Genomic DNA, 13,772 nt, shown 5'->3' on the forward strand with positions numbered 1-13,772 from the left:
TATTAGTGGTGTTCTTCCAAAACTAAAGAGAAATGTAGTATTGAACATCGGTAATACCGTACACCATAGGTGTCGACTATGGGTATGGCCTTGGCTCCGAGACTCAAGCATCCGTTGGAAATTTTCAATGTGTACTCTTAAAACTAATATCGAAATAACATTTTCATGACATTGACAAAAACTTAGTGCATGTGACCGCAAGTTTGATTTCATGGGCGGATGCTTATACATTGAATAATTGTTTATTAACATAACTTTTAGCCTCCTCAGGTATACGGCACATCGAGGATTGAACGATATAACATTATACTACAACAATAAATTTATATTATAAAATTGGAAGTGACTATTTTTGTGACTCCTAATCTCTTGAACCAGCCAACCGATCTCGATCAAATTTTTAACATAGATGAGGTTTAGGCCTGGGAGTGTTTTCATCATTTCACTTTGACGGTAAAACTTAGGGGAGGGAAAAGGGGGAGTTATAAAATAATAAATAAAACTTAATAGCTCGTTCGGCGGACAAAATTGTTGGTGTTAACAAGTCCGTTATAACTAAGTTTACAGACAATAGGCAATAGACAATAAGTTTAATCCAATTAAAAATAATATAATAGACAATAAGTTTAATCCAATTAAAAATTGGAAAAATTTTGAAAGACGCAATTATTGTTATTGTTAGTATAGCGAAAGAAAGCGAAATGAAGTGCAAAATGTGAAACACGAAAGAAAATACGAGGAATATTCCTAAAATTCTGAGAATTTTAAATCCCACTAATATTTATCTTTCTTACATTCTAGTTTTTCAATACAACTTTCATTTAACTATGTGTGTATTAGAAAGGCTAAATCGTATTGGCTGTGGAACGGTGACAAACATCGTTTAACATACCTATCATAACTTGTACAGTCCGCAGCAAAAAACCTGCAACATGAGCATGTAAGTTTATTGTGAAAAGACGAAGTCTTTTGTTCCAAAATAAATGTGCAGGGGAGGACGCCGAGGTTTCTCCTGGCGTGATTCTTGCCACTTGGACGTTATGTTGATTCCCTCCGCTGTTAGGCGTAATTTCACAGTAAACTTACATGTTCATGTTGCAGGTTTTTTGCTGCGGACTGTACATGCATGTATTTGGAAGTAATAATATTAGCCTGTACTATTCAGACATATAATTCCCAGAAATTGAGAAATGTCACTCGTTTACATAAATGCATTACTTACCATATTAGTTAATTTACACATACAGGAATGAAATAACAGGTCCAAATTATTGCAAGATTCCCTTTATTTCTTATACAATAGAAAAACAAAGTTTTACAAAAGCAAATCATAAGATTGAAGTTAATAGATAAAATATAAAATAAGTTGCGATTGAAGTACATGAAGTTTTTGAAAAGGATACACAAAAAAATAATACTATCAATCATAGAGCTAAGAAGAAACAGAGAACAAATCTTCAGTTTAGCCAGCTGTATTTGTTCGAGATCCTCACAGATTTATTCATGAAACAGTTTAGTCATACTTCTTTTCGATCTCTCATACAATTTTGGAACTCGGATACTTAAAAGAGCGAATTTGATGTATTTTAACAACATTGTGAATACATTTTATTCTGAAATGTTGTTTAAATTAATGCACTAATCAAACCCACATAGCACACAACGTTCCTAGGACGTCCCATTTTGATCCCAATTATCTCATATAGTTCCCGGGATTATCGGGATAATGAGTCGACATTCCATGAACGTCCTAAAGGATTAACACGTAGGATGTCCATGGAACATCACGAATGTGACAGGAGATCCCAAGGAAACCCCACACCGGACATACCTAGGACCACATTATCCCACGATTTACTAGTAGACATCCCTTTGAGGTCCCGTTTTCCGGGATATTAGCGGACATCTGATATCCCGCAGAGGTCCTATGGATGTCCCGGAGTGTTTCGTTGTCCATTGCGGATCAGTCTCGGACTTCCGTGTGCTATGTGGGAAGTTACTATATTTCAGAAATTAAATATATATATATATATATATATATATATATATATATATATATATATATATATATAGATATATAGATAGATAGATAGATAGATAGATAGATAGATAGATATAGATATAGATATATATATATACAATTTCTATACATCTGCTATTTCAATATCTCGCTCAATTATTATTTTGAGTTCCGCTTTCTTTGTCTCACAAGATGTAAACGTGGAACATTACACTAAGAGTTGATGTAATTTTATTTTGGGTTATGATAAAGTTCTTTTGACAGTTTATCTGTTACAACTAAACGATCTTACAATACAAACAATTTAATAGACTTACATTTACTTGAGCTTTTGTAGCAAATCTGATTTTATACACACATATATATATATATATATATATATATATATCAAAGAAGATACTGTATTGGCCTAAATATAACATGAGCGCGGATATATTACGACGCCAAGTTTTTGAGAATATTTTAATGGAAAAATAAAAATGTGGAAATTCAAATCATTCTGAATCAGTTGTTTCAATCTTGCTAGAAAGTGGAATCAAATTGAATACGCTTTTGTATTTATTTTTTTTTAATAGAATAATCATACTATGGCCATTTTCCGATCTTTAATATTGAATTTTAATGTAGGTCTTTTTAATATTTGTTTTACAAGATTCACAACTTTAATATATTCATTACTAACACAAATATATGGAAATCCATAACCCTATTTATGGCTGTAGAAAAGCTCAAAAGTATAACGAAATATTGCGGATTAAAACTTGCATACAAATCAGGATTGTATTGAAGGCTGAAAGTATATTCATATCTTTTGTATAGCTGGTGGAAGCGTACTGAAAATACATAAACAGAAAATTCTAGGTGTTAATCAAATCGAACCATAATATAACACTTTACCATTACCTATTATATAATACCTTGACAAGTTATATATTATACCTTGACAAGTTATGCAACAAACGGCATGTCGCGTGATACAGATAGTCCAGCTATGCTTGGTATGAAATCACGATTATAATAAGATTATGGATTTTACGAAATTATTTTTTTATATTAAAAAATATACTATATTCAAGTCAATACAGTACGTCCGATAAAACAGAGCATGAGTAACCCTGCATTTGTTTTCTAATCTTCGTACGAAAGGAGGGGGGGGGGAACTAATTAAAAAAGTATACCTACAAAATTTTCAAATGATTCTTAAGGTCTGTAGAAATTTCATAATACATGGTAGAACTTAAATTTGGTTTACTTAAACTACTGACACAACACCTACACGAATGACCAAACAGTACAATTTCGTTCAAGCAACAAAACATTCTGAAAACACACCATATATAGCCGTTAAAAGTAGATAAACGTATCATCATTATGCATTATCCAGAAAATTAATACAAATGATACGAAATAAAGCCATTCAACAATCTTTCAAATTTGATGAAACGTCCAAAACTTTTCACAGCTTGAATATTTTCACTAATCACACTATTGGCACCTTCGAAAGCGAAAATGATTACTTCCGATAAATGAAAATAAGGTTATAATTTAGTACTCATTTTGAAGTTCCTTTCTTCAAATAGCATTTTTTTAAAAATTTGGTACTCTTATTTCATAAAATAAGGTTGCGAATTAGTCTTAAAACGTTTTTTTTCATCAAAATAAACAGAAAAAACAGGACTTATCAATTCGTTCACCAGTTTCCTTCCTCTGTGTTACCAAAAAATAGTAATTACATATATATATATATATATATATATATATATATATATATATATAAGTAATTTTAATCATGATATAGAGTAAATACCTATAATGGGTAAGAACATCTTTATATATATATATATGATATTACTTATTATGGGTATTTACTCCATATCATGATTAAAATTAGTAAACACAACTTTTATATTTACAATCTTTGTATATATCATCACAGGCATGGATCAATTTCATAAAATCTAGCACCGTGAAAATCTTACTCTCATCACTGGAAAAATCTAAATCTACTGGATATTAATTTACATTAATTTCAGTCGTACACATAAGTGTTTTTTTTTTTTTTTTTTTTTTAATTTACTTATTTTACGTGTGTGTATTTTAATAAAACAAACTAGTAAATATCATTATGGCAGTTGTATAACAACAGTTCCGCTGCTACATGTGAAAATATTGTGGGATATTAAGGAAGTAACATACTTTATATGATCAATAGAAATTGATTTTTTAAGGTGGATCACCATCCGGAAGTCAGTACATATTTTAGCTTATTTCCTTAACTACTTCGCAATGAAACTTTACATATTATAAATATTGTACTATAAGATAGAGTTATGTTTCAGCTACAACACAGAACACTGATTTACTTGGTTGTGTCTTCTGATATCGAAAAAGGAAACAAATAAAAGAAAATATTAGATTCGTTTTACAATGAGCACACAAGATGGCACTTGCTGTTAGATCTTACTAGAAGTGCTCATTTTTATGAAATGTTTATTTGTATTTGTAAAGTATATTAAAGTAACAAATTATTATGAAATAGATATATTGTTTGACCGTTTCTCGTGTTATGTTTCACATTTTATTTAAATATTAATTTACATTTAAGGAAATAGATTTTGAGAAGAAACTTGCGCAGAACGCCATAATGCGTTGTTGCCAAATTCGTACGTTTAATTCCTGGATTCTAGCGTTGCAGTTCGAGAAGCGAAACTAAGCTGTGAATTCCAGTTAAGGGTCTAAAATTAATTTCTCCAGTAAGTATCCAAGCAGAATTAAATGATAACTTCCTTTATTATTTGGCATAAGTAAACACTGGACACTATCTGGCAACGCCACACCATACAAGCAGCATTTAGCATAGCACCGAGAACACCTGGTGATCCACCTTAAATGAACTATTTGTGAATATACTTTGACGTGCAACATTTGATTTACGTTAGGACAATAGTACAAATGTACATAAAATATTTTTACATTACAGTTTAAACCGAAGATCTAAATATAAAGCGTACACTGGTACCTTCTACTGATTGTACTAAAGTTTCAGGTACAAAAAAGTTAATAACAAATATAGCTAATTATTACAAACTGACACTCATAAAGTAACACTATATTTTTTGTTTCCGACTACTAAATTTCACGGTTCACATGCCTATAATGTTACTTTTATTACGTTGCAAAATATAATTTGTTCGTCAGCACCACAAATGAACGTAATTACTGTAAAGTTATTTCTTTATTTGAATTACGTGGTGCACAGAAACACTTTCGTACTGAAAGGTTTTTTTTTTCTTTCTTTGATATTAATGGAAGACATTACAAGTTGAATAATTGCCACAAATACCATTCGATTAATTCTCATTGAAGTTACACAACCCATGATTTTATAGTAGCAGGCCATGCAGTTATATGAGTCCACGATGGATATTGTTTCAAAAAAGTTTCAAAGTCTTCTGTCTTAACTTGTGACCCATGATAATAATGACCCGTTATAGATATATCTAAAGTAGCTTCGGATAGCTGATAGTTTGCTGGAACCTGAAATTTAATTAAAAACATCTAATTAATTTTTTTACATATATAACAAGTGAGTTTCGTTTCACAGTGTGAAACTACGGTAGATTCTAAAATATAGAAATCCAATACTCAAACTTGTAAAAGTAGAATGTCCATAACTATTGGTTGCAATAGATTAAAAATAAGGTTAAAGATAGAGCCTGTTCCTCGGACGTTGAATCCATATAAAAAATGAAATGAAATGAAATATTTCAGTTTAACGTCCCACGATTAGGCGCTTTTATGTTAAGGGCGACGATAATTAAGGCAAGTGAATGAAAATGGGAGGAAATGAGAGTATCCCGAGATTACTTCCGGTTTTAGTAAAGTGTTGCTGGTTGTGACGATATGCTCTCTTGAGACACCGAATCGACTGCAGAAAATTGCTTGCTGCTACGTATCATTTTTGTTCTATGACGTTGTGTTGAAACCGGAAATGGGTAATCTGGTTTAAACAGAGGGTTAATAAAAAAGATGGAATCTACTCTTCGGACAATGAATGGATTGCAGGAAATCGTATCTTAATATATATCTTACCATTTTTACTCTGTGGGAATCAGTATTGAAACCGGAAGTATTAATAAATTTGAACTATTTCCAATTTTGGTAGAGTGCTCGGGATAGACTTCGATATGCTGAATCGTTTGAAAAAAAAAAAAAAAACTGCTTCTCGCTATCTGTTTCTTTGGACGCTGAATCAACGAGAAAAAAACGCATATCGGTATCTCTTAACGTTTCTGCTCTGAGATCTATCAACAGACGGACGAACATACACAGCTATTCTGTAAGACTTGCGAACTTACGCATAGCATAGTTTGAAAGTCTAATATATTGTATTTACTCGATTATCAGCTGTCGTTTTTTCTTTAACTTCTTCCTTGATTCGACAGTACTTTATTTCTCTGTAACTACTGTCCAGATCTGAACGGAATTTGGTGGGCAAGTAGCCCACCGTCTAACAAGTAAAGATCATATTTGAGTACTAAATGTGCTCAATATGTCAGGGAAGTTTTAGGTGCAAAGCTCAAAGCGTTTAGGAAGTACAGCCACTAGAACATGACATGCAGGTACATGTTATAGTAATACATAATCCGAAACATAAGAGAGAGAAGTCTTTCCTCTAAACTAGTTTATGTTCGTGTTTCCAGCATATTTAAGTGATAAAACAGAAGAGAAAGTTGTTTGTTTTGCAAATCCGAAGTGGTTTTGTTATTGCATAAAAAAAGTTACCAATTACTACAATCAATATGCAGTTCAGAAAAAGTGCACGCCCCGCACAAATGCTCTGCTCACAGTGAACACACCTGACAAACGCAATCAAGTCGCACTTGAAACATTTGCCGTTCACAATTCCGTCAAAGCAGTAATCGTAAGGAACGATCCAACTTTCAAGCTCCTCATTCAAGTATCCACCTAAGGAAAGCGAACCAAATCATGTTGCGAATACGAGCAGCACTGAACTGGTAAATTGTGAACGACTGAAGCTATATGAACCTGTCACGATGCCAAATATCCATTACACTTCCTGTTATTGCTGTATCAGTGATGAAACGAACAAAGGCTTTGCATGGACGGAAGAAGTGAACGTCCAGAGGCTGAATCATGCCACTACATCTACCAATACAAAGCCTTCTGGCACGTACTGTGACGAAAGACTGTCGTATTTGTTTGCAGACTATGAATCAAGTAACAGGAGGACTTTCTTCCTATCACTTCAAATGCTTTTCCATATGATGTCCGAATAGAAAGTCTTAAGATTCTGCTTGTTCATGTTCGCTGTTTTACCAGCAAATGAGATTAAGATTATATTAGCCGGACCGGCTGGTTTTACTAACAGGGAACCTACCGTGTGGTTTAACCAGCAGAACATATATGGGACGCAAAATTTCTCCGACCATGGACACAACCAGCGTTATCATATAGGAATGAGATGTTACACTCACATATTCCACTGTTGTTCTGATCTTCACTAATCCTTTCTCCTTCAACGTCCGGTACGAAGGTAATTTCTCGAAGCGACTTTGATCCGCATGGAAGACATTGGCAGCTGGAATGTCATCAGTGATCGTAAGATCACGTACAGAAATAGACTATAACATGTACTTCCATGTGACGTTCTAGTGACTGTATCTCCTAAACCCTTTGAGCTTTGCACCTGAAACTTCCCTGACATATTGAGCACATTTAGTACTACTCTATCACATGTTTCGGGCAGCAACTCGGTTCACCCAAACGTGACCTTTACTTGTAAGGTAAAGGTTCCTAACGGGTGTAGCAGTGCTGCCATCTGTTATCCTTATGTCTTAGCACGTAAGAACAGAGGATGGCAGAACTGCTACTCATGCAACTGTTGTCAAAAAATTCAGGTTTACAAAACTATTATTGTCACCGATTACAGAAAACACAGGATGATATTCGCTACTTGGTGTAAATGCCAAATATACTGCGTAATGCTTTGCTTATACTAAACAATAAACACCAATGCAAATAATAATAGACAGTAACTAGTTATTTCTGATATGCTCGGAAGGCGATAACCTTCGTATTGAGTTAACACACAAGTAACATGCTAAAGTGGTAGTCATTTTGTGTTGTTTCAATACTTCACTTTTTGCTGTGTATTTTCTTTTGTTGATCATAAACTTGCAATGGAGAAAAGAGTTAAAATATCGAACTGATTATTCAGAATAAACACAGTATATCGGAATGCCGAATCACAAACAACTAAATAGTACCCGATGATAAACTAGACAAAAACATATATTTTGGGGTAGAAATAATATTGCGCTGAAAAGTAAGTGCAATACAATAGCTGAGAATAACGATGAATCTTAGGGATAAAAGAAAAAAAAAAGTAAATTCAAAACTATATCGAGAAATAGACTATTCCAAAGTTCACTAAAATAGACATTACTAAGAAAGTAAGCTTCATCATTCGCTTACTTCGGAACTGATCGCAGAATATGCATATGTAAACTGGAAAATACGACACACAACTACACCCTTGTACTTAATAATGAATAAAAATTACTTGGCAACAACAGTAACCTGATGCTTTCGGTAAAGAAGTACAGAACGCGATAGTGTAACTAAAAGCTTACCTGCATCTCCAACCAAAATTTGAAGGGATCACCAGAAAGTCCGTGGCTGTAGTAAATGAAGTAAGTTGGACGATTTTTCCAATACGGCCCACTTGGAGCCAGTTTGTCTCCTAAACTCCATTTTACTAACGTAACATTTTCAAATGGTGATAAGAAAACTGTCATATGATCCGGGCCTAATATAAAAGAAAACAAGAAAAATTAGTACGATTCACCAACTACGTATATAAATGGAAACCAATCGCTCAACGTTCTTAAAAGCATGTTCATTTGCACTCGTATAAAATTTTAAAAATTGATCACAAATGTTTTAAAACAACTTGAGTATTTTCGCGGCCTGCAGGCCAAAGGAAATGGATGATAAAAATTCATAGAACGAAAGAGTTAAAGAAAGAAGTCACAAACACATAGCTGCATACCACAACTTCCCATGGTCTGAGATCGAAGTAGGTGTCATTCAGCATCGAGGATTTGTTTTGAGTGTGAAACATAGAAATGGCAGCCACCGACAGGGGCGGATCCAGGACCGACTTCTGGGGAAGCGGCGGGCGGTGGGTTGTCATATTGCTACTTTTAAGGGCTCCAAACTTTGGGATACGTTTATATATATATATATAAAATAAGAAAGTTTCCTCTTCTGGGGTGGGCGATCGCCTCCCCCTGGATCCGCCCCTGGCCACTGATGGCTGATTTTTTAATGTATTAATTATTCTCGTTCTAAATTTGATTCTTATAGTTGTACTACTACTTATTTGATAAATAAAAAATGAAATCTTTAAGTTTACGTCCCACGATTATGCCGGTTAGGTGATGATGAGAAATGAATGAAAGGGTGGAATGAAGAATGTGGGAGGAAACGGGAGAACCTCGAGAAAACCCACGGTGCTTGTCCACCACTAAGTCCACACGGCGCAAGCTGGGATCGAACCAGGGAACCCAAGCGATCTGGCTATTGCTTAAGTATCTCCAAAGTATGGAAGTTAGGATTACAAATTATCATCACTTACCTGTAAGAGAGAATGTTATCCGCTTTGTATTCACATTCACAAGCTTCTGAGAAACAATTTCAAGTCTTGTTGGTTCGTGAATGACAGGCTTTGATGCTGGAACCCAGTTCGTTGTTCTGCTGTAAGATAGAAAGAAAGAAAGAAAAAAAAAGGATTTATTTGGGTGGTTTAGACCGGGATCCACAGTACATGCCCGTAAAAATTTGTGGGTGCACGGATTTTTATTGTTGAATCGTGTTCTTCGACCTATCGATTTCTATTTTTTCTTGGATAGACATCTCAATTATGGTCGCTTACCTCCACAGACACCAGTTTCCAATATGGCCGCCAAATAAGCAATTAGCATACATAACTAAGGAACTAAATCACCTAGGAAAGTGATCTTGGTGTCGAATCATAGGTTTACGGGGTTAGAGAATTCAAATATTACCTTACATTTGCGATATATTGAAGTCTTGTGTATAATATAGCCAGGGGCATGCACAGAAATTTATTTCGGAGGATGTTCAATGCTGACACACCGATACCAAGTCATTTCAACTTAAGAGACTTCACAATAAAATCTCTTGACAACTTTGACTTTGAGGACAAGTCATCGCTCTCAGGTAGATTTGGAAGTCATCATACTGCTATGGCTCTTTTTCAATGTAAGACATCAGAAGAGATCCACAGAAACAAAGAATATTTCACAAACTACACTGATGAAGAGAACTTGTAAACTTCAGTGTGAACTACCGTGTCAAAAATACTAAATCGAAGAAAGAGTACAATCAAACCTGCTCTTCTGAACAACTTTAAAGTAGCTGAGGATGTTGGCATTCATTCATCTGATGAGACATCCACATGTGCTCTAAAAACTGAGTTTGTTATTTCTCTTACTCGATGTAGTGCGTTTTTAGGCGACACTCAGCCTCTATCACCACCGTGGAGCAGTATACACTCTCTAATTTCATCCAAGATTGCACCAATTAAACAAGTTGGGTTCCTGCCAGTTATTCTTTCCCCAGTTACTGATTATTCTACTGTGTGTACTGCCCTTTAAAAATTTGAATCTGTGAGAGAACAATTGAGACAACCTAACCTTCCGGTTTTCTGCGACGAAGGAGTGTTCTATATAGTAGCGGACATAGTTCTCAGTAACCCAGAGGAATTTCATGGCATATTGCCAATGCTTGGAATGTTGTCTCACAGCACAAAACAAACAGAATTGCACAAAAGTGGCTCTACAGTGTGGTAGGAGGTGCCTCTTTGGTAGCGGTTTCGATGATGCTCTGGTTGAAACAGAAATCTTCGGAGTGAATTCAGTTAAGAGTGTACTAAATGGAGAATATGTTCAGGCGTTTCAAGGAATGTTAATTGTCTTTGAAGTACTCGAGAAAATGATTTGGGATGCTTTCTGGGGTAGTAACGAAAAGGAAGCATACAACAATTTTCTCAAAGAAGTAAATCAGTTTCGACTGGTCTTGCAAAATAAAGAAAAAGAAAAGTGTAAATTCCTTCATACTCAAATCAACAATTAAGAGACTGCTATTTAAGACTTATGAACGAATGTACCGAGAAATAAGAACTCTGCAGTTACCTCAACAATTTCCTCAACATTGTAGGAAACCTTGTAACGTCTGATCGCAAAAGAGACTGGAATTTACATGTTGAGATCGTTGAGTCATTATTCTCTATATTTCAGCAATTCAATTGCCTGAATTATTTACGTTATGGATCATGGTACTTGGAGTTAATGAAGCGCCTTGAAATTGTTGCTTGCATGAAAAGTTCTTGGATGGTCAGTTTGTAGTTCCTGAAAAAACTGCACCATTCCACGCAATGGCCCCCGATATGAAAATGGAACAAACAATCAACGAGCTCAAAAAGTACGAGAGGAATCATTGGACAAACGCGTAAAACTCAGTACGTCATTGAATGGCAACTGATCTATCACGAAGTTCTCGCCATTGTCAATGTTTGTAACAATTTACAAGTGCACAAATAATGAATCATACAGAAACAGTTCATCATCAATTAACAGGGAAGCAAAGCCAATCGTTTCATTTCTAATGTCACATGTTTGCTTCAGTTCACAATAGCAGAAGGTAATCCATTCAAAACACATACAACATTGTGACAAAATAAATTGTTCCTGAGGATGTGAGGGCAAACAGTTTAGGTGTATTAAGAGATGGGAGACGTACCTATGAGAAGTTTAGGAAAGAGCGCTTTGTTACCAAGGAAAGGAAACTGACGAACAGGATTGAAAAAGTCTGAGTCCCTCACCTTCAAAACTCTCATCACAAACAACACAACTGTGATACCTACCATCATCAAGTCAAGGAATTTTTCACAGATTCAGAAGAAAATCGATATTGCAAAAGGAAGAGGCTTGACAATGGAAGAAATACTCTCTCATGATCCCATAAATTCAAGTCAGTTGTTTGAAGATGATGCACCTTCGAGACCAACAAAGCATGAGCTAGTATTACATTTGGAGAAAAAAATCGACAAGAGTACCTCATTTCATCCAGAATTTCCGGAACGGACTATTGTAGTTGTTGATTTTATGTCCCAGATAAGAATGATGAAGATGTCATTACAGTATTTAAGAACTTTGGAGAAGCAATAGACACCGTTATTGGACGAACGACTAAAGTGTGCCCAGCCAAAGAAAAACACTTTATTTTTGACAATTTACTCAAAGAAAGTGCGAGAGTACTCGATCATGCACTACCGGATCTATTCATCTCGCTTGCCTTCAATCTCAGACTCACATACCAATCCAAATTGAAAACTTCTGGAATACCGCTCAAAATAAAATAAAACTGCAAGCATTAACAGAAAAAAAGTGATACTTGAAAAAAAAACCTTCAACAGACTTAATTCTTGTTACAAGCGGGATGGTAATAAACGACAGTGTCATTCCTGCTACAGTATGATTAAAAGGAAAAGTAATTAATATTAAAACGGTCACATGAAAGATTGAAGAAGCCGACCAAAGAATTTTGCCTCACACGTACTAGGCAGTTGAAAGCGGCGCGCAGTGAGTTGTGATGTCCAATGATACTGATATGGTTGTTTTGTTACTAAGATGTTTTGCAACCTTAAGTAGTAAAGAGCTGAAGCAATTGTGGGTAATGTTTCGGGTGGGAGAAAAGCGTCGTTTCATTCCTATTCACCACTTATATTAAACAATTGGAGACAAAATGAGTAGCGTCGTCTTCACGCTGGCAATGACATTGTAAGTAAAGTAGGTACAAAAATGCAGCACTGAATGCACAACCAATAAATTATCTTCTTCATTTTGCTGAAACAAGTAGACTCTCAGCTGAAGACATAAGGTATGCAGAAACATATTTAACGAAAGTGAGGGCCAGATCGACTGAAGTGGAAACTTTCGATGCTTTATACTATGAACTTTATCGACTGAGCGTAAGCCCATCAGTTGCTACCCATTTCATTTGCTATTCGAGGCCACATTAGAGGCGCGAGCTTGGTCATCAGAGAATCTCTGTTGTTATAGAAAAGAAACACATTACTGAAAGCCCTGTGGAATTTGGATGGGAGGAAGTAAACGGTTTCCTGAGACCAGAATATGTTTTCGACCTTTGCCAGATGCTGTATTGTGAGTGTCTTCTTGCAAAACAAACAACTGTAAACAATGTATATGTAAGAAATTTCAAGTGTTGTGTACAGTGCACTGTCTTTGTCAGAAGTGCTGTGAAAATTCTCAATTGTAAATCACTGTAAACAAAATTCTCAGTTTCTTTTAAACTAATAAATTTGGACACACCTGTATTAGCAATAATAATAATAATAATAATAATAATAATAATAATAATAATAATAATAATAATAATAATAATAAATTTAAAAAATAAATAAATAAAAAATAAAAAAATAGTAGTTTAAATAAGAAAGTTGCTCAAATGTGAGATATACGATATCTGCGGGAAAAATAAATTGTAAAACGGCAACACAGTGCTCTTTATGGAACCACTTGGTTTTATGTGTTAGTATTGACATTTTACATTTTGACAGAAAAATTAGCATACATTAAACATGAGAAAATAATATTAGGGACTATAGATATTGTGGTTGCTC

At 34.7% G+C, this 13,772-nt stretch overlaps 1 protein-coding gene across 1 annotated transcript in view; it reads right to left on the reverse strand.

The window, feature by feature from the left end:
• Positions 1-4,068: 4,068 nt before the first annotated feature.
• Positions 4,069-13,772, reverse strand: part of LOC145673111 (endoplasmic reticulum metallopeptidase 1-like) — a 60,184-nt gene continuing 50,480 nt past the window's right edge. The window contains exons 12-14 of the mRNA XM_081742481.1: positions 9,684-9,802; positions 8,677-8,852; positions 4,069-5,557 (exon numbers count right to left, since the gene is read on the reverse strand). Coding sequence (XP_081598607.1) covers positions 5,387-5,557; positions 8,677-8,852; positions 9,684-9,802 — 466 coding nt within the window. The 3' untranslated portion in view covers positions 4,069-5,386. The remainder of the gene's footprint in view (positions 5,558-8,676; positions 8,853-9,683; positions 9,803-13,772) is intronic.

Source organism: Thermobia domestica, chromosome 16 (genome assembly GCF_964235325.1).
Source record: "Thermobia domestica chromosome 16, izTheDome1.hap1.1, whole genome shotgun sequence".
Lineage (NCBI taxonomy): Eukaryota > Metazoa > Arthropoda > Insecta > Zygentoma > Lepismatidae > Thermobia > Thermobia domestica.